The following is a 23,919-nucleotide window of genomic DNA, read 5'->3' as shown; positions in this document are numbered from 1 at the left end:
TGAAGCTTTGTCTGACATATTTTGGGCATGTTGCAAGGAGGGACTGGTCCTTGGAGAGGGATATCATGTTTGGCAGAGTGGAGGGGCTGCGAAGGAGAGGAAGACCTTTGATGAGATGGATCAATTCTGTGACTGGAGAGGTGGGAAAAGTGTGTTTGAGATGGCTACGTTGGCACAGGATAGAAGAGCATATAGAGCTCTTGTACATAGGGTCGCTATGAGTCTCAAGCGACTCGATGGCACATAACAACAACCACCCCCACCTCTGGGATTGCAGTGCAGCTTCTTGCCACTAGAGCTCCCTGCAACTTGTCTTTTAATTTCCTGACTGCTGGAGCTAGGAGTCTTGATTGTGGAGCCGAGCAAGCTATAACCACCTCAATCTCTTCTCCACCTATCATTGTTCCACCACTTGGCCCAATGTTGAGAATCTTTGTCTTTTTGCTGTTGAGCTTCAATCTATATTTAAGACTACAGTCCTTGACTTTCTGCAGCAAGCGCTCAGGTCCTCCTCAGTTTTAGCAAGCAAGGTGTGTCATCTGCATACATAGGTTGTTGATGAGTCTTCCTCCAATCCTGATGCCACATTTCTCTTCATAAAGCCCAGCTTCCCGAATGATCTGTTGTACATATAGATTGAAAAGGTATGGAGACAGGACACATCTCGATGCACTCCCTTCCTGATTTTGAACAATGCAGTGCTCCCTGTTCTGTTCTAAGGACTGCTTCCCGGTTCAAGTATAGATTTCGCATAAGCACAATCAAGTGTGCTATGATTCCCATTCTCCTCAAGGTTAACCACAATTTCTTGCAATCAACACAACTAAATGCCTTTACATAGTCAATGAAAGGTAGATATCCCTCTGGTACTCTTTGCTTTCTGCCAAGATCCATCTGGCGATAATGTCTCTAATGCCAGGTCTTCTTCTAAACCCATCTTGTATTTCCGGTATTTCTGTTCCAGTCGTTTCAGGATATCTTCAGCAGGATTTCGCTTGCGTGTGATATTGTTCAATAATTTCAACACTCTGATAGGAGAGGCTATTGCTTGGAAAGGTGGAGGGCAAAAGAGAGGAAGACTCTCAACCAGATGGATTTACACAGTGACTGCCTCATTGGAAAAGGTTCAAAGCTGTTGTTCACAGCGTCGCTATCAGTAGTACTTAATTCGATGGCACCTAACAACAACTACAGGATAATCAATTGAAAATAGTAACAATCCTGTAGAAATTGAAAAAAGAAAAGGGGGGGAGCTCTAAAAGTGCATGGAATTCCTAACGTGAAATACTGACACCTCAGATGCTGCAGGACATCATTCTAATTTCTTTCTGAAAATTTTCCTCACGTAACATCAACTATTGTTGGGTAAATAATTCCATTTCATTCCTTGGGAGTCCAGCCTCTGCATTTGGAGACTGTAGTCCCTTTGCAGTCAGAACGCCTTGTTAGTCCAGGCTGTTTTTAGTTCCTTTCCACAATGTTAGCCCCTCCCTAATCTCCAAGCAACAGACAGGACCAGCCAGGCTGGTCTCACCTGGTCTCACCACCCACCCCTGCGGTCTAGAGAAGGGCGTGCCTCCCCGTCCTAGGTGTAGACACTGCCTACTCGTCTCGGCTCCACCCTACCTCTCCTACTTTCAACCTTGTTAATCACCGTAGCCCCGCCCCTTCTCCCTCGGCCCGCCCCCCTCTATTACGGGTTCTCGCTCAGGGCTCCTGGTAGTTGTGGTTTTTCCCGGAGAGACCACGCTTTCCCACATGCTCCCCAACAACTCCTCCTTCCCGCCGGTGCCTGACCCTTCCCAGCGTTCCAGGCGATTACGGCGTGCAAGGCCCCTGGAGGGCAAGGCCCCAGGGCCTGGGGAGGGGCGCGAGCAGCCTTCTGGGAAATTGTAGTTCTGTAGTTGACGAGCACGGCCTGCGGCTGGCGGTATACAAGACTCGTTGTCCCAGCGTGCTCTGCGTACAGCCCGCGCGCTCGCAGATTCTCGCTCTCGCCTGCCCTCCCGCTCCCTTGCTTGCTCGCGCTTTCGTTCGCGCTCTCCTCGCGGATCGAGGGAGTCTCTGGCCATAGTGTGCGGCTGGCAAGAGGCGGCTGCTGGCTGCTGCGGTGGTAGTGGTGGTGGGAAGATGTCGGGCGAGGACGAGCAGCAAGAGCAAACTATCGCCGAGGACCTGGTCGTGACCAAGTATAAGATGGGGGGCGACATCGCCAATCGTGAGTACGGCCTCAGGGGTCTGGGGATCGAGGCAGAGGGGGCAAGGCAAGAGATGATGCTAGGCTATCCCCGGAGTGCCTGAAGCAGTGGGGTCGTGCGGAGTGAGCCATTAAAGGCCCCCCACGGGTTCACTGGAGGCGGTATGATATGAAGACCCTGAGCTGCGCCCAGGACCCAAGTGGCCAGGCCTGGGCTAGAGTCTAAATGTGCAGGCATGCGGTGAGGAAAAGCTCAGAGGGGGGCCTCGGCTCGCTTGAACCCCAGGCGGTTGTAATGGGGGACGGTTCGTCTCCTCCCCACTGCACCTTTGGTCCTTCGGGCAGGCGTCTTGGAAACTGCAGTGCCGGGGACTAGGCGGGCCTCGGACCGGATCCCTGCTTCCTCTCATTCTGGCAGCGGCAAGGCTACCGCGGAAAGGAAACGGCCAGCTGTTGGCGACGGAAGCGCCCCTCTGTTTTGTCGCGGTTCCTGGGCGTCAGGAGCCAAGCTGGCACGTGTTGCTCAGTCTCCATGCGGGTCACCGGCCCTTTTTTCCCTTTGCTTTGGTCCCTGACACCAACTTCCCCACCACGTGCTTTGCCTGTGCTGATTTACTTCACTTTCTTTCCTGGTGGGGGCCCCCTTCTACCCTTGGGCCAGCTCAGGGACCTTTGGATGACACCCTTGAAGCGTCAGACACAACTTTTGGAGATTTATTTGGCCTTCTATGAGGTTACTCATTGCTGCTCCTGTTCAGCAATTCCTGTGCAGATGGTTTTACTGGAAAAATATAGATTGTTCTCGGGAACCTGAAAGTGTTTTGAGGAGGTGCCCTCTTCCAGCTCCATATAGACTATCTTGTGAACAGTATTGGGGTGGGGTTGGAACACAAATGTCTGGATTGTCACTAGTCATCCTTAAAAAACTATGCTGACTTTCTCAGCAGTTGCCTGACAGGTAGCTGCCTTTTTTTTTTTTTGGTCCACCTTTCTATTTTACAACCCAGTTAGGGAGACATACTACTTGTACATGGGCTTTTAATCAGTTCTTAGAAGTTTTCTCCCTGTAACTGAGTTAGCTTCATTTTGAGTTGGGTTTTTTCCCCCCTCAGATACAAAAAGTCTTAAGAAATTTAAATCCCAAAAAGCATATTCTAATGTTGAGGATGGACCATAAAAAGGGCAAACAAGCCAATGAGCAGAGCAAATGCCAAGTAAAGTAACATAATGGACATTTAATATATTGCTCTTATTGATACTCTTTTTGATAGTAATGGTTTAAATCAGAAGAAACTGTTCTCTTTTTAGAAGTTTTTAACTTCTGAGACACTTAATATCCAGATTCCACTTTTGAAACTTTTTGGGATATATCTCTCTTTGAGATTGGCTGCAAATTATAAGCTATAAATTGTACAATTAAGCCTGTTGAAGCCCAGGACCTTAGGTTAAATGCCTTTATATGCTTTTTTTATGCGGAAATAAATCTGCATAAATTGAGATTACCAACACCCATATTGGTTGTCTGAGAAGGTATTATTTAACAGTCATAAACTTTGAGTCAGCAACTCTGTGTCTACCTTTCTGTTGTTCCTGACGCCTATAAATTTCTTCTAGTCTGCTTTGCATGTATGTTGGATACCTTGACCACAGCCCCCTGAAGTTCATAAACTCTAGTCCTACCATACCAAAGGTATCATCTCTGGGAAGCCTAACGCCTTTAAAGGCAGATTGTATATACTCAGATGTCACATTATTTACAAGAGGGAAGAGAATGTTGACTTTTTTTAAGGAAGGTAGAAACTTAAGGTCCAAGAGGTAAAACTCATTCCTTTTTTCACCTTCAAGGCAGTAGCATGAGGGTATATTAAGAATCATGCATCCAACTTCTAGATATTATTTGGGTGGTAACTAAATAATGTACGCAAGCAAAATTGACATGATAGGATTCTATTCTTTCCCCAGGGGTTCTTCGGTCTTTGGTGGAAGCTTCCAGCTCAGGTGTGTCAGTACTGAGCCTGTGTGAAAAAGGTGATGCCATGATTATGGAAGAGACAGGGAAAATCTTCAAGAAAGAAAAGGAAATGAAAAAAGGTAAAAAACAGAGCCCCACTAATCATCCAATCCTAAAGGTTTAACTACAATCCCAGAGGTGAACGGTTCGAATCCACCAGATGCTCTGCCGGGTAAGGAGGGACAATCTCCTCCTGTACCAGTCAGATCTGATTTGACGGTACACGCACACAAAAATTATAAAAAAATAAAATTAAAAAAAAAAATCCTAAAGGTTTTGTTTTGTTTGTCCCAATTACTGATGCAACCTCCAGCCTATTTGTCTGAAGGAGGAAGACCCCTGAGGAAGTGGGGCAGTAGGCTAATAGGAATTCTCTCTTTACAGGTATTGCCTTTCCTACCAGCATTTCAGTAAATAACTGTGTATGTCACTTTTCCCCTTTGAAGAGCGACCAGGATTACATTCTCAAGGGAGGTGATTTGGTAAAAATGTAAGCTTGAACTAATATAATCCCTATTATCTGTCAAGCATTTGTATAGTGTCTATTTCTAATTTAATAAATTTCTAATATTTTAACTCTTGCTTTTCAGTGACCTTGGAGTCCATGTGGATGGCTTCATTGCTAATGTGGCCCACACTTTTGTGGTTGATGTAGCGAAGGTAAGTAAATTTGCCTGGAACTCGCTTTCTGTTCAGCTGAAGAGGGGAAATGCTCCTTTGCGTCTCTAGAGAAACAGAGAAAGAAAGGTTGCTTTGGTCCCTTGGTAATGGGTACCTGGATATTAAGTGAATGGTTAGCTGAGTTGAAGAGCTCTGGAAGACTCTGATTGCATTTCCTCCCTTTTTTTACCTGCAGGGAACCCCAGTTACAGGGCGGAAAGCAGATGTCATTAAAGCCGCTCACCTTTGTGCTGAGGCTGCCCTACGCTTGGTCAAGCCTGGAAACCAGGTAGCTATTTGATAGAGCCAAAGGTGGATTAACCATCTACAATTCTTCAGCTGTACTGAACTACCAAATTTCCCACCGTTCTTTTATGAAATGAAAATTACTTTTTATTAGCTCTGTTAGAATGTGATTTCTTAAGTAATAAGAACTGCAATTCTGAAGATGTGTGGTTCAAATCCACCAGATGCACTGCTGGAGAATGAGGGGCAATCTCCTCCTGTGCCAGTCGGGTCTGACTCACAGTACATAACAACAAATTTATTTTATGTTGGGTTGCATACAAAGTTCATATTCATTGTGTTTCACACTATCCTTCATACACATGGGTTTTATACAATTTCCATTCATTATGTTTTATAAGATCGCTACTTTTTAAGAAACTTGAGATTTTAGGTTCTCAAACAGTTCAGTAGATCAGGTTACCTTTGGATGTTGCCTAAGAACTTCCCTCCCCTTTTTTTATTATTATTTTAATGAAAGTTTACAGAGACTTTGGATTTTCATTCATTCATTGTTGCACTTTTCTCCCTAACCTTCTCTCCCAGTTGGCTCTTTTCTTTGAAAAGTAAAAGAAAATTCGTTCATTGTTATACAGTTCCTCCCCCCAAGTCCACTCCACTATGCAGCCATATCCCTTTTAAACAGTTCTCCCCCTCAACTGTTTCAATGCAGTATGCATAATTTATCCCATCTTTCTCAGTTTCCCCCAAACCTTGAGGTCAGCTCCATTTTACAACAGTGGCACTATGCAGTATTTGTCCTTCTGTGATAATTGCCCCTTTGTAATAATAAATTTTAGTTCAAATTTCTATCCTATAAAAAGGGAAAAGTAAAATTGTGCTTTATTCTCACAGAGTTGTTGTGATAATTAAATAATCCATGTAATTTAGAATAGTGTCATCCAATAAATATGACCTGTGATTGGTCCTTCACTTTTCTCATTATCTAAGAGCCATAGTTTAGATAAAAAGTTCATGTTTGGAATAAATGAAAAAGGAAAATAAAAATGTGTTGCTCCTCTCAGTAGGTTAGAATACCAGGTAAAATGGAAATTAAACACTGGTTTTAAAGTCTGGAAACTGGAGTATATCAACAGGTTCTTCTATTTCACACTTGTTTAAACTTGGGGAAATTATTTCATCTTTGAGCCTCGATGCCCCATATTCTAGATTGGTATATAGATTTGCCCTATTTAATTTCCAGAATTACATATTTGTGAAAATGCTTTGTAAAATGATACACGTGTACTTTTTAGGTTACACATATATAGAGTATGAAAGATATGTGTAGGTATGAAATGAAAAATTGAGGGAAATCACAGTAGATGTTAGAATTTTCACTGTGTTTCTTATTCTCATGTTAGAGAACTCATTAGCTGCTGGTATCTCACTTTTAATTTGATCTTCTACTTCTAGAACACACAAGTGACAGAAGCCTGGAATAAAGTTGCCCACTCATTTAAGTGCACACCAATAGAAGGTGAGAATTCAGATAATATGGTTCAAGGCCTAAGAATAAGTGGTTTACCATTATTAAAGCTTTTTATTCCCTTGAGGATTTATTTTGGCTCTGCCTTAGTCTAGACCAAGAATTCTGAACCAGGTGCTTACTTTGATTGCCTTCTCCATCAAAGTACTTAGATAAGTAGGTTTAGAAACTTTGTCTTTTCTATAGGTATGCTGTCACACCAATTGAAGCAGCATGTCATCGATGGAGAAAAAACCATTATCCAAAATCCAACAGACCAGCAAAAGTAAGTGCCAGTCCTGCCTCTCACGTTCCATCTTATGAGATGAATGAATAATCAACCTACTCATCCATACTCCCATCCTGATTCTGTCTACTTTCTACTCCAAAACCCTGGGAGCTTAGTTTTCTTAATGATTCCATTTCCGGTGGTTCCTCTTAGGAAGGACCATGAAAAGGCTGAATTTGAAGTACACGAGGTATATGCTGTGGATGTTCTTGTCAGCTCAGGAGAAGGAAAGGTGAGTTTTACCAGTGCTATTAAAAAATGACTGTAAAAAGGGGGGACAAATGACTGGGGACATGTTGAGAAAACATACACCTAAATGTGATCTGACTTACTCTTTTAGGCCAAAGATGCAGGGCAGAGAACTACCATTTATAAACGAGATCCGTCCAAACAATATGGCCTGAAAATGAAAACTTCTCGTGCCTTCTTCAGTGAGGTGGAAAGACGTTTTGATGCCATGCCATTTACTTTAAGGTACTATACTTAGTAAGCAGAGGACATATAACCCTAGTGTCCTAGGAACACTTTTCCCCTCTCCTCCCGTCATGGTACAGACATAAGAACTTTGGTGGTGCTGCTTACCCCAAAGACTCTGGCATGTCAGATCCACAGGAGATTGGTAGGTGTTATCCTGTTGAGTTTCCAAAGCTGAAAATCTTTACACCACAGACAGCCTCATCTTTCTCCTTTGGAGCAGCTAGTGGAGTTGCACCACTAAGATTTCTTAGCTTGAGGTTAGGAACTGTGTAAGAAAATTAGTAAAATTATTGATATATTATTAATAAAAAGATTTGGTAGGTAGTTATGAACAACTAAAATTTCTCTTCCCGTGCACAGAGCATTTGACGATGAAAAGAAGGCCCGGATGGGTGTGGTGGAATGCGCCAAGCATGAACTACTACAGCCATTTAATGTTCTCTATGAGAAGGAGGGTGAGTTATGAGGAGAGTATGACTTTGGAGCACCTGGTTATCTAGTACTCTCTATCTCCCAGTAACTTAAGGAAAAAGAACTGATTATGAGGAAGGAGTATTTTAGCAAACACTACTTTTTTCCCCCCATAGGTGAGTTCGTTGCCCAGTTTAAATTTACTGTTCTGCTCATGCCCAATGGCCCCATGAGGATAACCAGTGGGCCCTTTGAACCTGACCTCTACAAGTCTGACCTGGAAGTCCAGGATAAGGAGCTGAAGGTTGGTGAGGGGTGGAAAGGAGGGGGAGCAGGAGCAGTGTGGTGCCTGTCGTGGAAGCAAGGGTGAAATACTAGCAAAGTTCTGGAAAAAACTGTAGTACTGAGAATAGCACTTTGTGTTAATGATTCTTAAACATTTCCAAAATTTGTTCTTTTCCTGTTTCCTAGGCCCTCCTTCAGAGTTCTGCAAGCCGGAAAACTCAGAAAAAGAAAAAAAAGAAGGTGAATCATCATCCCCCTTTATTCCACCTTCTATATGAGCAAGGGGTGGTGGTGATATATTTCTCTGTATCCTTATTCCCCCCGACCCAGATGGTTAAACATTGCGCCAAGTAGTTGAATACTAACAGATCTTCTCTTTCCCCTTTCCCCAATTGTAGGCCTCCAAGACTGCAGAGAATGCCACCAGTGGGGAAACTTTAGAAGGGAATAAAGCTGGGGACTGAGGTGGGTCACTCTCCGTGGCTTGCTGCTCCTGCCTCATCCCTTTCCCACTACACCCCAGGCTCTGAAGTGCAGATCGTCTTCTCCATCCTGGACCACCAGCAGAGCGGGGTCTCCCTGCCCCCATCCCAATCCCCCAACCCACCCCTTTCCAACAACAGCCAGCTCCAACTGACTCTGGTTTTGGGAAGCTAGACTTCCCAACCACTGAAGACTACTTTAAATAGAAAAAAAAAGAAATAGAATAATAAAATCAGGAGTCAAAACCCATCGTCTTCAAGCCCCTCTTTCTAGCCTTTTTCTACTACTTTGCTTGGTCAAAGTCTGACCCTACAACAGAACAGGGAAGAGGCTAAATTAGCCACCACCACCATTAAAAACTGAGCTGAAATTTTTTTATGCCACTCCAGATGTCAACATTTTCTCATCTGTTGGGGGATTCTTCCTCACTTCTCCAAAATATTTTAGGTGGCCTCAAAATAGAGGAGCTATTCTTCAGATTGATTTTTATTCACAGGTGGCAGATACTTTTTTTGTCCAGACTGTCAGGTCAAGACCCTCATTTTTAGGAGGTGGAGCCTGCATATCTACCAAGGGATTCTCATCGATCAAACGAGTCCTCATTTGTAAATCTTTGGTCATTTTTGTTCTAAAGGATTTTCCCCCCTCACTTTCACAAAGCTAGAAAGAAGTAATCCATCGCAACTGAGCCCTTTCTTTGGAGTCAGTGGGATCTTCCCTTGCTCTGTCTTACATAAACTTGAACTGGAGCTCAAGTATGGTTTTGCTCCCTATTTGAATATTTTGATCTCTTCCCTTTGAAAGAAAAACCAGAAACCAGAGGAGCAGACCAACTGAAGAGATAACTCTTGGCTTTCTGAAGCTGTGGACTTGGATTGGATGAATTGCTGGGGGTTTGGAAAGAAAGGTGATTAATTTCAGTACCTCTGGCATGCTGTCCCAGGAAACTAGTGTTCCCAATAACTTATGTGGTTTTTAAACACATTGAAAATGAGATATCATTAAAATAAATTTGGATTTGGTAATACTGATGTGCATTTGTATGCTGGTTTTATTTGATGAAAGTAGGGAAATTAGTTTAACTCTCTAAATTTGAAATAAGAATTGCTTTTGCCACTTTGTCCAGGAAAAGGACTCTTAAATGTGTACTACAAACAAAAGGCTATAGAAGTATTTTTTAAAAAAATAAAGCAAACTAACACGGACGGTGCTATGCTAAAGCACTTATTTAATGATCACCTATTTAAAGATCAAAAAATAAATATTGTTCAGTAAAAAAAAAATAAAGCAAACTTACTACTGTCCAGTAGAACTCATGTCAAACCTCTGTTGAGTTCCTGAGGGTGTAAATCTTTATGGGAGGAGGCTGCTAGAAAGCTATCAAAAAAACTCCTACCAACTCCCTGCCTTGTTCTGGTTCCTGAGGCTACAAATTCTAATTTGAAGAGATTGTCAATCCTTATCCTGCTTAACTGCTGACAGATGAAGTGTGGGAGACACAATACTGAATTAGCACAACTGAGTGTGCTACCAGAGCTCCCTCATGAGAAACCAAACAGAAAAGCTAGTTGTTTAGTCTGAACTCAACTCACACTCCTTGGGCTTTTAAAGGAGACGAAATTACAAGGGAGTAGATATCATGTGCTCTACCCCATTGATAGTCTTTCTGACCCTCCACTTTTCCTGCATGTCTAAGGACTGACATCTTGTGACCACATGCCCAAATGATGTGTAAGTTATTCCCTATCCTTGGCCCCTAAGGATGCACCCTGGCTGCATTTCTTTCAATATAGACTTTAACTCTTTTTGGCATTCCATAGTATATTCGTATATTCAATACCCTTTGCATTGTGGAATTTGCAAAGGCATATTATCCAGCTTTCAGATATATGTATATGAAGCAATTTAAAATACCACTGCTTGGATCAAGTGCATTTAGTCTTTAACATTGTTGCACTTTGGAGAGGTCTTTGGCAGCTGATTTCTCCAATGCAATATGTCTTGATTTCGTGACTGCTAGTAGCATGGTGTTAACTAGATTCAAGTAAAAAGAAATTGTTGGCAATTTCATGTCATTATGCTGCCTACTGGTCCAGTAGTAAGGAATATTCTTGATATTGAGATGGAATCTACATTGAAAGCTGTAATCTTCTGCAAGTAAAATTATGGTATCTGCCTAATGCAGGTTGTTGAGTCTTCCTCCAATCCTGATGCCACATTTCTTCTGTTGATTCTCAAATTATTTGCTCAGCATGTAGACTGACATTCTAGAGAATAAGATGCACCTGATTCAGGCCATGGTCTTTACAGTCAATTGCTGTGCATTAGAAAATTGGACAAGGAGAATCAAAGCCTTTGAGTTGTACTGGAGAACAGTATTGAACCTAACCATGGACTGTCAAGAAAAGATCTGTCCTGGAGAGCGTGAAATCAGGTTCTTCAGAGGCAAAAATTTTGAAGCTCTATCTCACATACTTTGGGCATGTTGCCAGGAAGGGCCAATCCTTGGCGAAGGACATCATACTTACAAGGGTGAAGGGACAACACAGGAGAAGACTACCCTGGATAAAATGGATTGAGACAGTTATTGGATTAATGGGGGTAGGTGTGTCAGAGACAGGTTAGGCAAGAGTGAAATTTATTATACATAGGGTCGCTATTAGTTGCAGGCAACTACTGTTAATGGGCTGTTGAGTTGGAACTGACAAAGGTGACCAGTAGGTTTTCAGAGGATGTAAAGGCACAGGAGACTCCCATTTTCTTCTTTGGAACAGCTGAGTTGGCAGAGAGAGGAAGACCTTCAACAGCATTGATATAGTAACAGCAGCAATGAGCTAAAGTGTGTCAGAAATTATGAAGATGGCACAGAATAGGGTAGGATTCAGATCTGTTGTTCCATAATGTCAATATGAGTCATACTTGACTCAGTGGCAGCTAATAACAACATGGGCAAAATGCTCTATGATCTAGGAAGTGTGAAAGGAATACCAACTGATATTTCAACAGATTCAGCCCTGGATGTGCTCGCCAGGTTATTCCAAGAAATCTATAGTGCAGCTACCTAGCTAACTAAAAGATCCTTATTTATTCCCGCTCAAAAAAGGCGATCCAATAGAACGTGAAAATTATCAAACAATATATTAATATCACACACAAGCAAAATCTTGCTGAAAATTATCAAAAAATAACTGTAACAGTACTTCAGCAGAGAAATGCCAGAAGTACAAGCAGGGTTTAGAAGAGAATGATGCATTAGGGATTCATTACCAAAGTCAACTGGATCTTGGCTGAAAGCAGAGAGTACAAAACATGTCGATTTATGTTTTTCTCAATGATGCAACAGTATTTGTGTGGATCACAACAAATTGTGGCTAACATTGTGAAGACAGAATCCTAGAACATTTGATTGTATTTATGGTAAACCTTTATCTAAACAAGGAAGTTATTAATCCAAACAGCAAAAGGACACTGCATGGTTCAAAATCAAGAAAGGAGTGTGTCAGGGTTGTATTCTTTCTTCATACCTCTTCAGTATATATGCAGAATAGATCATTCAGGAGGCTGGACTCGTAGAGAAGACAGTGGCAGCAAAATTGGATGAAGAACAACTTTGCTCACAGCAAATGAAGAGGACTTGGGTTTGCTGCAGAAGGTCAAAGACTGCAGCCTTTAGTATGGATTGCATTTCAACATCAAGAAAGCAAATATCCTCACCACTGGGCCAACTGGCAGTATCATGATAGAGACAAGATTGAGGCTGTTCATTTCATCTTGCTCACATCCACAATCAGTACTTTCCCCCCTTTAATTTTCTGTTTATTACATGAAATCAAGGTGGTTTTTTTCTTTCTCAATTTTATTTCTTCATACTGGAAACACATAGGGTGCCTGGACCCACACAGTCCAACCTCCAATGGCAGGTAATGCTTTCTTGAGGAGCCCTGGTAAGGACAGGGGTGGGCCACCCATGCCTTCTGAGACAATCAATTAGCACAAGCAGTCAAAAAATCAAAAAGACAAGTTCCTTTGGGGAAATTTGCCGTCAGGGACCTCTCAAGAGTAACAGTGTGAATCTAGAGATTAAGGTTTCTGTTATCCAGGCTATGGTCTTTTTTATTGCTTGCTATTTATCTGAGAGCTGGACAATGAATAAGGATGACAGAAGAATTGATGGCTTTCAGTTGTGATGCTAGAGAAGAGTACTGAACATACATTGGACTGCCAAGAGTCTGTCCTTGAGAAGATGAAACCAGATTGTACCTTTGAGGCAAACATTTTAAAGTTCTGTCTCGTACTTTAGGCATGTTGCCTAACGGGACCAGTCCTTGGAGAAGACCATCATGTTGGAAGGGTAGAGCATCCGCATGGGAGAGGAAGAACCTGGTTGACATGGATTGACACAGTGGCAATAGGGTCTGATGTGTTGGGGGTGGTGAGGATAGGGCAGGGTTTAGAGCTTTTGTCCATTGGATTTCTATGAATTGCAGTTGACTTGATGGCACATAACCACCACAACCACCACTGGTTTGATCTTCAGTAAAGCGAGAATTAATACTTTAACAAATTCTTGGTACTGTAGCCAAGAATGTCTCCTGAATTGTGGAAAAGATTTTAATAGTTGGCTATATAACAAACTGTGGCTGACTCTGAGAAGAATGGGAATCCCAGAACATTTAATTGTGCTAATACGAAACCTATACTTGGACCAAGAGGCAGTAGTCAGAACAGAGCAGGGTAACACTGCATGGTTCAAAATTGGGAAGGGTGTACGCCAGGGATGCATCCTGTCTCCATACCTTTTCAACATGTATGCAGAGCAGATTATCCGAGAGGCTGGGCTCTACGAGGAGAATTGTGGCATCAGGATTGGTGGAAGATCTATTAACAATCTGCATTATGCAGATGACACAACCCTGCTTGCTGAAACTGAGGAGGACCTCATGCACTTGCTGCGAAGGGTCAAGGACTGCAGCCTTCAGTATGGACTAAGGCTCAATGTCAAGAAGACAAAGATTCTCGCCACTGGACCAATTAGCAGCGTCAGGATGGATGACGAAGGGATTGAGAGTGTTCACAGCTTCAGTTTGCTCGGCTCCACAGTCAACACTCTTGGTACCAGCAGTCAGGAAATCAAAAAGCGTATCGCGATGGGAAAGTCTGCTGTTAGGGACCTCTCAAAGGTACTCAGGAGCAACAGTGTCTCTCTGGAGACTAAGGTGCGCCTGATACAGGCCATGGTCTTTGCAATCGCTTGTTATGCATCAGAGAGTTGGACAATGACTAGGGAGGACAGAAGGAGAGTGGATGCTTTTGAGCTGTGGTGCTGGAGAAGGGTACTGAATGTACCCTGGACTGCCAGGAAAACAAACAGATTCATCTTGGAGAGGATTAAACCAAGCTACTCCTTGGAGGCAAAGATTCTGGGGCTTCGTCTGACATACTTTGGACATGTTCCCAGGAGGGACGGGTCCTTGGAGAGGGACATCATGCTTGGGAGGGTGGAGGGACAGCGCAGAAGGGGAAGACCCTCTATGAGATGGATTGATTCGGTGACTGGGGTAATCGGGATGGGTGTGTCAGAGGCGGTGCGGTTGGCGCAGGATAGAGCAGGGTTTAGAGCTGTTGTGCATAGGGTCGCTATGAGTCGGAAACGACTCGATGGCACATAACAACAACAACATTACATTATAAGGGAGCCCTGGTGACCTAGTGGTAAGAAGCTGGAGAAGGATGGGAGAATATCCTCCAGCTGCTCTGAGGGATGAGCACTCTATTCTGTCTACCTTCTCTTAGGGAAAAGGATGGGCAGTCGCCTCCCGTACTGTACCATGGAATCAGAACCAACCATAAATAGCTGATCCTCTGGTAGGTTTTCAGAGCAGTTAACTGCACAGGAGGAGATTGCCAATCCTTCTCCCACACAGAGCGACTGATGGCCTCGATCTGCATGCCTTAGGAATTGCAGCGCTGCTTCTTGACAGGCCGTGCGATTTACTGCTTCTGAAAACCCACTGTAGTGTCAGCTATGGGTCTGTTCAAACTTGACTATACACAAGAACATTTCATTATATGGAGTTCTGGTGACTTATTCTGTAAAGTGTTGCACTGCATGCAATTTACAACCTCCGAATATCCAAGGGAAGGTCAGCCATGAGTCATTGCTGACTCCACACCAAAGAGTGAATCGTTTTCTAATAAGAGTTTGGGTAAAAGTTGATCTTTGACAGTGACAACTTTTCCTATCCAGAATTTCACGTCCATGTTCTAGCATACAACATTTTCGGAAGTTCTGAAATCGACCTTCCCTTTGCCATAATTTAGGAAATAAGGTAAACAAACCAGATAGACAAATTATCTTGTACAATCCGCACCAATCAACAAAAGGCGTTTTACCAGTAACTGCAACTCCCAAGAACAGGGAAGACAAGTCACTTTTTCTCGTCTACATTCCTTGTTTCCACCCTATCATGTAAAAATATTGCAGTGTTCACATAATGAATTTGTGGATAATATAGGAAATGAAGAGTTGGTATCTTGAATGAGAATCCACAGAGCTTCAGTTCATTCACTGATTTACCAGGTTTCTGAACACCCATTGTTACGCTGTTCAGGTATCCCCGCCCCTGGGTGGGCGGGACAACGGAAGTGACGACACTGAGCGCTACATAAAATAGCTGTAGAAGGAACTCGCTCTCTTTCCACTTTAGCGCCATCTTGTTCGGTAAGTGGTTTGTATGGAATCGGCTCACAATCCATTAACATCTGGAAGTTGCATTTAACATCATCGCGGCGAACTAACTGTACCTTTTTTTGTCTTTTCCCGTAGAGACCTCCGAACCATGAGGGCCAAGGTGAGCAGTTCCGAACAGTCAACTGTAAAGTAGTAGGGAATGGTGATGGAGAGAAACTCGGGATTAGCGAAGTCCGCCATGGTTCCCCTACCGCTAGGTTTTCGAGACTACCCCTAGAGCTACTAGGATAGGAAGGATAGTGTGGAGGGGAGCAAAAATTGTATAGACGAGAAGCCGGGGAAGTAGTAGGGTTAGAAGATTGCATGCTCAAAAGCGGCGGGGTTTATTCTGGGCGGGGGCTCCAAATTGATTCCATTGCTCAGACCCTCATCCAAAGAGCTTTCGTGGTCCTAAATAGTATTTTTAATGTCCCTACTTAACATGTTAATGAAACTACTGATCTTTTGTTTTGTTTTCTGCCTGCTCTGATCGATTGCCAGTGGAGGAAAAAGCGAATGCGCAGGTATGTTTATACTTCGCCAGTACACAGGAGGAGGGAAGGGAGCGGAACTTGGATACAATTCCCACCTTCGCTTTCAAAAGGAACAGGACATAGTTTGACCAGCACAAGGAATTGAAGATAAACTGTAGTGCTCTTTAGTTCTCGCTCACGTGTTGTATGTACATAATATAATCGACTACTGTGTTTGAAGGGAGCAGTTGCATTCATATGTCTGCTTTTCAGGCTGAAGCGTAAAAGAAGAAAGATGAGGCAGAGGTCCAAGTAGACGTGAGCGCGTGCCGACGCCACAGCGGCAGGAGTAGAGAATGCCACAGGCTGGGGACGCTGATACAAACTGGACTGCATGCTCCTGTCTAGAACTTCTGACTCAAGGGATCTAGAACGTCTATCGCCATTCGATCGCCATAAACACCTGAGAGGCCCGCTTTCCTCCTTCGAAACCAGACCCTTTTGATCTGTTGCCCTGGACTATGATATTCTGGACTAACTCTGCTTAGTTGTGGTTGGATGTCACGTGCACAATAAATCATCTCTTCTGCTGTCTTAGCCGAAGAATCAAATAGCCTTGTCTGTTATGTGGTTTTTTTGGGATATTTTGTAACCTTTCCTTTGGGTGGTGAGTCCCTTAATTCCCAAACTAGGAGAAGATGTGGAGAAACGATAAAGGCTTCTCAGTCCTAGGACCTGAAGTTGATGGTTGTCCTTCACTGGAGGGAGTGAAACTAAAGCATGGGTATAAATTAGAAGGTCTTAAGTGCCCTCCGCTTGGCTCGTTGCCGCATTACGTTGAAGGTGTTCATGGCCTTCCAGCACCGTTTCCTGCGTGTTGCCATGGTGACTCGCAGGGCTTGTTGGGAACTTCCTGTGTCGGCTCCCTCAAATGTTGTACCATTAAGTATGGTTCCGGGTCTGGCGGCTAGAGCGTCGTTTCTTCCGCAGGAAGCGGAAGGACGATAGGGTAGGCGGCTCTTTGTCGAAGCTAGAGGACCGGCAGGCGGCAGCAGCAACTACGGCGGCGGCAGCAGGTGAGGGAGGCGGGAGAGTTAGGTGGAGGCCGCGCCCGGAGGGGAGGAGTCGGGCCATCCCAGCGGCTGGACTCAGCCGATCTACAAATGGCCCCCCAGGAACAATCTGATTATTCTTCACATTCCGAGGCCGAACCCCTTTTCTGACTGATCCCGCTTTGCGGGCAACCGCCTGCTCCATGACGTCACAACCTTGCCCATCCCTCAGCATGATGTCACCTGGAGCCTTCCCCCCTTTCATTTCGTGTTCCCCTAGAGTCCTGTTGAGATGATCCGCAGGTGATAACTGGAGGCACTGCACAAAACTTGTTAATTTAGAAGACTTGCTGCGGGGAAACTCCTAGGACTTTTGGGTTTTTTTGCAAACTCTAGGACGTTAAGCGTCATAATCACCCAAGTTTAGTCGGCCATCCCACTACACTGTCAGTCGCAGCCCTTGCACTGCTCCCCATGTGGCATTCTTAACCCCAACCCTAGACTGGGATCTGATCCCAGTTCCTTCAAACGAGTTTTAGCCCATACTTCTCTTACTGGAGACTTGCCTTGTCCTTTTGACAGGTGGAGAAGTTCAGTGTGAACTCTAAGGACATTTTAAATTCTGAGAGCCCTTACCGTTTTGTCATACTTCTTTCCACACAGTCCACTCTTCCTCCTCCTATCCAAGTCTTCTTTTTTCTTGTTCAGAATCCAGCAGTGATGTGGAGGTGGAGACCCACAGGAGCCCCGGACTTCACCTGAGCTACCTCAGGTATTGAATAATCCTGGGAGGGTTAGGTGGGGAGTGATAACCGTATCTGATTATCTGCATCTGATAGGATTTCATGGATTAAGTTTGGATGGATACTTCTTCACATAGTGATTCCTTTTAGTAAAAGTTGTACCTTCTTTTTACTATCTTTTCCTTTCCCCCGCCCCTCCTTGCCGAGATTATATTTCTTTGGAAGAAAAGGAGCCCTTTCCCCTTATAGGTTATTTGGTAACTCTGGCCTCTAGTTTGGTCACTTCAAACTGGACACTTTAGAAACTTTTTTTAAAAAAATTATTATTAAATTTTATTCGTTTTAATGAACATTTGCAGAGATTTTTGGTTCTTATTCATTGTTGCACTTTTAGAAGCTTTAAAGGTGAAGTCAGAGTAATTGGAGAGTCAAGGCCAAGGAGAAATCTAAAGGAGTTCTTCTTTAGACAGCAGGGGGAGCCTGAACACTGCCTAGGGAAGGTCTATGTGGTTAGACACATGGTAGTAAAGACTCCCAATCTTGTGTGGAGGGTGTTAGAACCAGGGCAGTGGACTGGCATTCCTGACCTCTCTTGGGAAAGAGATTTAAAAAGCTTTTATGGAGTCTATAAATAAAGAGGCTCTTTATGGGGTGAAGAATAGGGTTTGATGGCAATGGATCTTCCCATAGAGTTGGGGACAGGAAGAAGGGGTGGAATGGGAACAGAAAGCTCACTTATTTCTATAAAATTAACTCTTTTTACCACCTTTGCCTTTTCACTCCCTCTTCCCCCCCACCCCCACCCCCCGGTGTCTAGAAGTAGAGATTCTAGCTGTTTTAGATTCCCCTTCTTTGAAAAGAGGGGTCCTAGGACACTGCCCTCATGGGTTGAAAGTGTCAGAAGCTAAAGAAAGAATAAAAAGTTTAAGAACTCTCAAAATGGTCATACTGTTCTTTTCACCAAGGATTTCTTGGAGTTTGGTGATCTGATGGGCCTTTCTTTCCCTTAGAGCCCACGGAGGAACGGTTTAAGGGATGATGTTTGCCACTAGTGCTTCCTCGTCATAGCTCAGCAGTCTAATTTCAGTTCCACAATTTTAATAAGGTCAGCTCAGAAGGGGAGATAAAATACAACACTATACTCTCCCTTCCCCCTCCTCGGCCACCCTATCATCATTGAGATGAGGTTGCTTCACTCCAGATCCCTCCTTCCTCCGTTAGCCAGGCAAGTGTGAATCACTCTGACCCAGACCAGGTGCACAAGGGCCTGGGCGGGGACTTCTCATAAGCCAGCCAGTCCAAACAAGACTTCTCATCTCTTAGATTTTGTTATCTCCAAAGCCATTTCTATTCTGACCTGCTTTTCAGTGGGCTGCCACTTCTAGGGAAGAGTGGTGACCTCTCCAGAGGACCCTTGTTTGACACAGCTTTCCTTTTTTCTAGCTGTCACCAAGAGTGGCAAGAAAAAGAAGAAAGTCCAGAGTTGGAGGGGACCAGAATGCCTGACCGGGACAACTATGCCAATGGCACTGGAAGCAGCAGTGGAGGTCCTGGAGGTGGCGGCAGCGAGGAAGCCAGTGGGGCAGGGTCAGGCAGTGTTGGAACAAACTCAGATGCCATCTGCAGAGACTTCCTGAGGAATGTGTGCAAGCGGGGCAAACGTTGTCGCTATCGCCATCCAGACATGAGCGAAGTGTCCAACTTGGGGGTGAGCAAGAATGAGTTCATCTTCTGTCATGACTTCCAGAACAAGGAGTGTAGCCGTCCAAACTGCCGATTCATCCATGGCTCCAAAGAGGATGAGGATGGTTACAAGAAAACTGGAGAACTTCCCCCTCGGCTAAGGCAGAAAGTAGCAGCTGGCCTGGGCCTTTCACCAGCTGACCTGCCGAATGGCAAGGAAGAAGTGCCCATCTGCCGTGACTTCCTCAAGGGGGACTGCCAGAGAGGAGCTAAGTGCAAGTTCCGTCACCTGCAACGGGATTTTGAGTTTGATGCTCGGGGTGGAGGAGGAGCTGGTGGGGGGGGTTCAACAGGCCCGGTCCCCCCAGGACGTCGTCATGATCTCTATGATATCTATGACCTCCCTGACAGGGGCTTTGAAGACCATGAACCAGGCCCCAAACGTCGGCGAGGTGGGTGCTGCCCTCCTGATGGCCCCCATTTTGAATCGTATGACTACAACCTGGCTCCACCCCGAGGAATGGAATGCAGACTGCTAGAAGAGGAGAACGCCATGCTCAGGAAGCGGGTCGAGGAGCTAAAGAAGCAGGTCAGCAACCTGTTGGCCACCAATGAAGTTCTGCTGGAACAAAATGCCCAGTTTCGTAATCAGGCTAAGGTCATGACTCTGAGCTCCACTGCACCAGCCACTGAGCAGACTCTGGCCCCCACTGTGGGCACTGTTGCCACTTTTAACCATGGCATTGCTCAGACTCATACTACTCTCAGCAGCCAAGCTCTCCAGCCCCGCCCTGTATCTCAGCAAGAGCTGGTTGCCCCTGCTGGAGCTCCAGCTGCTCCCCCAACGAATGCCGCACCTCCTGCTGCTCCACCACCCCCACCTCCACACTTGAACCCAGAGATCACACCATTGTCAGCTGCTTTGGCTCAAACAATCGCCCAGGGAATGGCACCTCCACCTGTGTCCATGGCTCCTGTGGCTGTCTCTGTCGCTCCTGTGGCCCCTGTGGCTGTATCGATGGCCCAGCCTTTGGCAGGAATCACAATGAGCCACACCACCACTCCCATGGTGACTTACCCCATCGCCTCCCAGAGCATGCGCATCACAGCCATGCCGCACTGATGGGACAACTGGACACTCGCCTGGTTTTGCCTCCTAGGGCTGGGGTTCAGGGGCTCCTGCTCACCCACTCGCATAGCCCTTCCAGGCCCTGTCTGAAGGGCTCACTCAAGAACTGGACAAGAGACTGCAAAGAATATGCTTCTGAGATGGGTTTGGGCTGGTGTGTTTTCTCTCACCTGCCTTTCGTAAGGGTCCTCTTGCCCATCTTCTTCAGGCTTCACAGAAGGGGCTTGTATGAGGGTGCAGACTGAAGCCAAGGGAAGAGGAAGACTGCCTGAGGGGCTGTGTTCCCTGATGGGAAGTTGAGGACATCCTGATCTTGTCCTCTCTTCAGCACAGCACAGCACACACAGGTTCCAGCACTACCTTTGGAAAGGATAAAAACAAAAATAAACCTACTCAGAAAGCCAGAAAAGATTGGGAAGTGGGGGGCCAGGAAAGTAAGTCTGATAGGAACTTTCAGACAACTTGGGGCCCAGTTGAGTTGGACAATATAGGAATTGCTCCTGGGACCCTGGAAAGGCGGGGACCATAGTACTCTAGCCCAAAGGCTAGGGTAGTACTCATTACCTTAGCTTGGGTTGGAAATCCATAGGGCAGGACCCACCACTTTCCAAAGAAATAAAAAATAATTATTTTTAACAAATGGAGGCAGTGAAGACTTGCTTAGATATTCTTTGTGGGGAGATGGAGCAGTTAGTAGATCTCATGCTACAATGGGATAGAGACCCCACCCTCACATAGGTTCAGCATGGTTGGATGGAGGCCAGTGATGATAAGAACCTAGGACATGACCAATTGGGGCTTTAAGGAAGCCACTCTGTGAGGTAAAAGCATTAGAGCCACCTGGTTTAATCTAAAAATAGCCTCATTTGTTTCTGGTCTCTGCATATGCTATTCCCAGGTTGCCTTGGTAACCAGGGCTCCTAGGGTCATTTAGGGGGGCAGGTACTGGAGAAGGTACATGTGATGGGAATGGGATATTAAGTAGTTGACAAATCCTTCCCTTATTCAAACAGAACAGGGCAGGTGGTGGTTGCTTTTCTGAGTTGTTGATGGCATTTAATGTCCCTCCTATCTTTTCTTCAGTGACCAATGCCTTAATCCTTAAAGCTTTGGGAGGTGCTGAGAAACTGAGAGTTCTCCTGGGGACACAGCCTCAGGATTCATCCCTTCCCTCTCTGTCCAAATTGGACCAGAGTAGGTTTTAAATCCATGTAAAAAAGCCACATGCCCCAATAACCAAACCTCAGTTCCTCCTCAGCTTGTGGCTGATGTGAGGGAAACAACTCAGGTGTCTAGTCTAACGGAACAGTATATTTGGGGGTTGAGAAATGATCCTGGGTCGCGCTCCCCCATCATACCTTCTGCTACCTCTTGCTCTTTTGGCTGGATGATTACTTAGAATATACCTGGAGTTGGAAACCTGAGGTTGAAAGCCTGGGTCAAAGCCAGTCATTTTTAAAACAAAGAAAAACTCTGAAGACTGAAAATGGGCAAATATGGTTTGTGGATTATAGAAACAACACATTGATAATGTTGATTATCTGGATTATTAAAAGAGTTGGTTTATGAACATTTAGAGAAGAGTGATCATAGATATGAATGTGCATTTGTTTCAGTGAAGTCCCGACAGACTATTATTGCCTTTTTGCCATGAATTCTAAAGAAGTAGTTTTAGGAAAGAAGATATTGAATGTCCTGTCTTAATGTGTCCCAGCTAATGACCACCAGATATACCTATAGTTGAAAGAGTTGGGTCTAATGCTCCTTGCAAAGAGGAGAGTGCCCACCATAGGGAACAGTAAGAGAATGTTAGGAAGGACTCACTGAAGTTGGACTTGGGTCAGAAATATTGGGAAGGTACAAAGGAGAGGAGCTTCATTGTGCACTGGGTTCTATCAAGGAAGCAGGGTTATTTTAAGGATATTTTTTTCTAAGAGAATAGAATAGACTAAGGCTGTAACTGGTTAAAAAGCAATAGTTAATAGCAGGGACAGGAAATGGGTAGTTGCGGTTTAAACCATGTTTAAACAAAAAAAAACATGAATTTTTTTTTTTGTCTCATTTCATCAAGTGACTTGAGTACTTTGTAAGATTGTGCACCATGGAAAAACACCACAGCTTCACTTTGTGAGCCAGATCAGCCCCAGACAACTGCAGAGCTTAACTTTGTGAGGCTGTGTGACCTGTCACATGTCAAAAGGTGCTTTCTTTAGTGTCACCTGCTAAGTTATTCCAGATAATTAAAAAAATTAAGGGTCAGTCAGTAGAGCTTGGAGGAATTAGAACTGTTTTACTCAGCAAGTGCTGATTAATATATTTATGTAACAGAAGAGCTGTCTTGTTAAAAAACAAACCAAACCTTAACTTGGATGTTATATGCCATCAAATTGTCGACGCCTAGTGACCCTTTGTCACAACAGCTCTGAATGTTCCTCTATCCTGTGCCGACCTTATTGTCTCTGATACACCAACCCTCATTACCCTAGTCACTGAATCAGTCCATCTCTTCGAGGGTCTTTCTCTCTTGCACTGTTCCTCGACCCTCCCAAGCATGATGCCCCTCTTCAAGGACTGGTCACTCCCTGCAACATACCCAAAGTATGTCAGATGAGGCTTTAGAATCCTTGCCTCCAAGGAGCTACCTGGTTTCATCCTCTCTAGGACAAACCTGTTTGGTATGTATATTGAATACTCTTCTCCAGCACCACGGCTTAAAGGCATCAATTCTCCTTTCATCCCTAGTCATTATCCAGCTTTCTGACACATAGCAAGTAATTGCAAAGACTACTATTATTATAGCTAATGTTAGATGCATCTTGGCTGAAAACAGAAAGTACCAGAGGAATGTCTGTGTTTCATTGACTACACAAAGGTATTTGACTGTGGATCACAACAAACTAACTCTGAGAAGAATGGGAATCCCAGAACACTTGATAGTGCTTTTGCGAAACCTATACTTGGACCAGGAGGCAGTCATTACAACAGAGCAGGGAAATACTGCATGGTTTAAAACTGGGAAGGGTATACACCAGGAACATGTCCTATCTCTGTACCTTTTCATTCTGTATGAAGAACAGACCATCCAGGAGGCTGGGCTCTGTGAGGAATACTGTGGCATCAGGACTGGAGGAACACATTAAAAACCTGTGTTATGCAGATGGTGAAAGCTTGCTGAGGAAGACCTGAAGTGCTTGCTGCAGAAGGTCAAGGACTGCAGCCTTCAATATGTATTGAAGCTCAACATCAAGAAAACAAAGATTCTCACCACTGGGCCAATTGGCAGCATCATGATAGATGGTAAAGAGATTGTGATTATTAACAGTTTCAGTTTGTTTGGCTCCACAATCAACTCTTGGTACCAACAGCCACGAAATCAAAAGACTAATTGTTGTTGTTGTTATGTGCCGTTGAGTCCTTTGCGACTCATAGCGACCCTATGCACAGCAGCCCTAAACCCTGCTCTATCCTGCGCCAACCGCACCGCCTCTGACACACCCATCCCGATTACCCCAGTCACCGAATCAATCCATTTCATAGAGGGTC

General features: G+C 44.5%; 2 protein-coding genes across 2 annotated transcripts; both read left to right on the top strand.

Annotated features, from left to right (window-relative positions):
• Window positions 1–1,972: 1,972 nt before the first annotated feature.
• PA2G4 (proliferation-associated 2G4, 38kDa) lies at window positions 1,973–8,811 on the top strand. The gene is made up of 13 exons (XM_006897638.1): window positions 1,973–2,218; window positions 4,160–4,288; window positions 4,593–4,698; window positions 4,799–4,868; window positions 5,065–5,157; window positions 6,570–6,633; window positions 6,829–6,907; window positions 7,064–7,142; window positions 7,251–7,384; window positions 7,748–7,842; window positions 7,975–8,102; window positions 8,270–8,323; window positions 8,482–8,811. Exons 1-13 carry the CDS (start codon window positions 2,131–2,133, stop codon window positions 8,545–8,547), a joined length of 1,185 nt encoding a protein of 394 aa, XP_006897700.1. The 5' UTR covers window positions 1,973–2,130; the 3' UTR covers window positions 8,548–8,811.
• A 7,967-nt stretch (window positions 8,812–16,778) lies between these two features.
• On the top strand, window positions 16,779–21,016 carry ZC3H10 (zinc finger CCCH-type containing 10). The gene is made up of 3 exons (XM_006897637.1): window positions 16,779–16,845; window positions 17,530–17,593; window positions 19,008–21,016. Exon 3 carries the CDS (start codon window positions 19,063–19,065, stop codon window positions 20,368–20,370), a length of 1,308 nt encoding a protein of 435 aa, XP_006897699.1. The 5' UTR covers window positions 16,779–16,845; window positions 17,530–17,593; window positions 19,008–19,062; the 3' UTR covers window positions 20,371–21,016.
• The last annotated feature ends 2,903 nt before the right edge of the window (window positions 21,017–23,919 follow it).

Source organism: Elephantulus edwardii, unplaced genomic scaffold (assembly GCF_000299155.1).
Source record: "Elephantulus edwardii isolate Elephantulus edwardi_28Jun2011 unplaced genomic scaffold, EleEdw1.0 scaffold00212, whole genome shotgun sequence".
NCBI lineage: Eukaryota > Metazoa > Chordata > Mammalia > Macroscelidea > Macroscelididae > Elephantulus > Elephantulus edwardii.
Note: the sequence above shows the minus strand (reverse complement) of the source record. Positions and strands in the feature narration are given on the sequence as shown.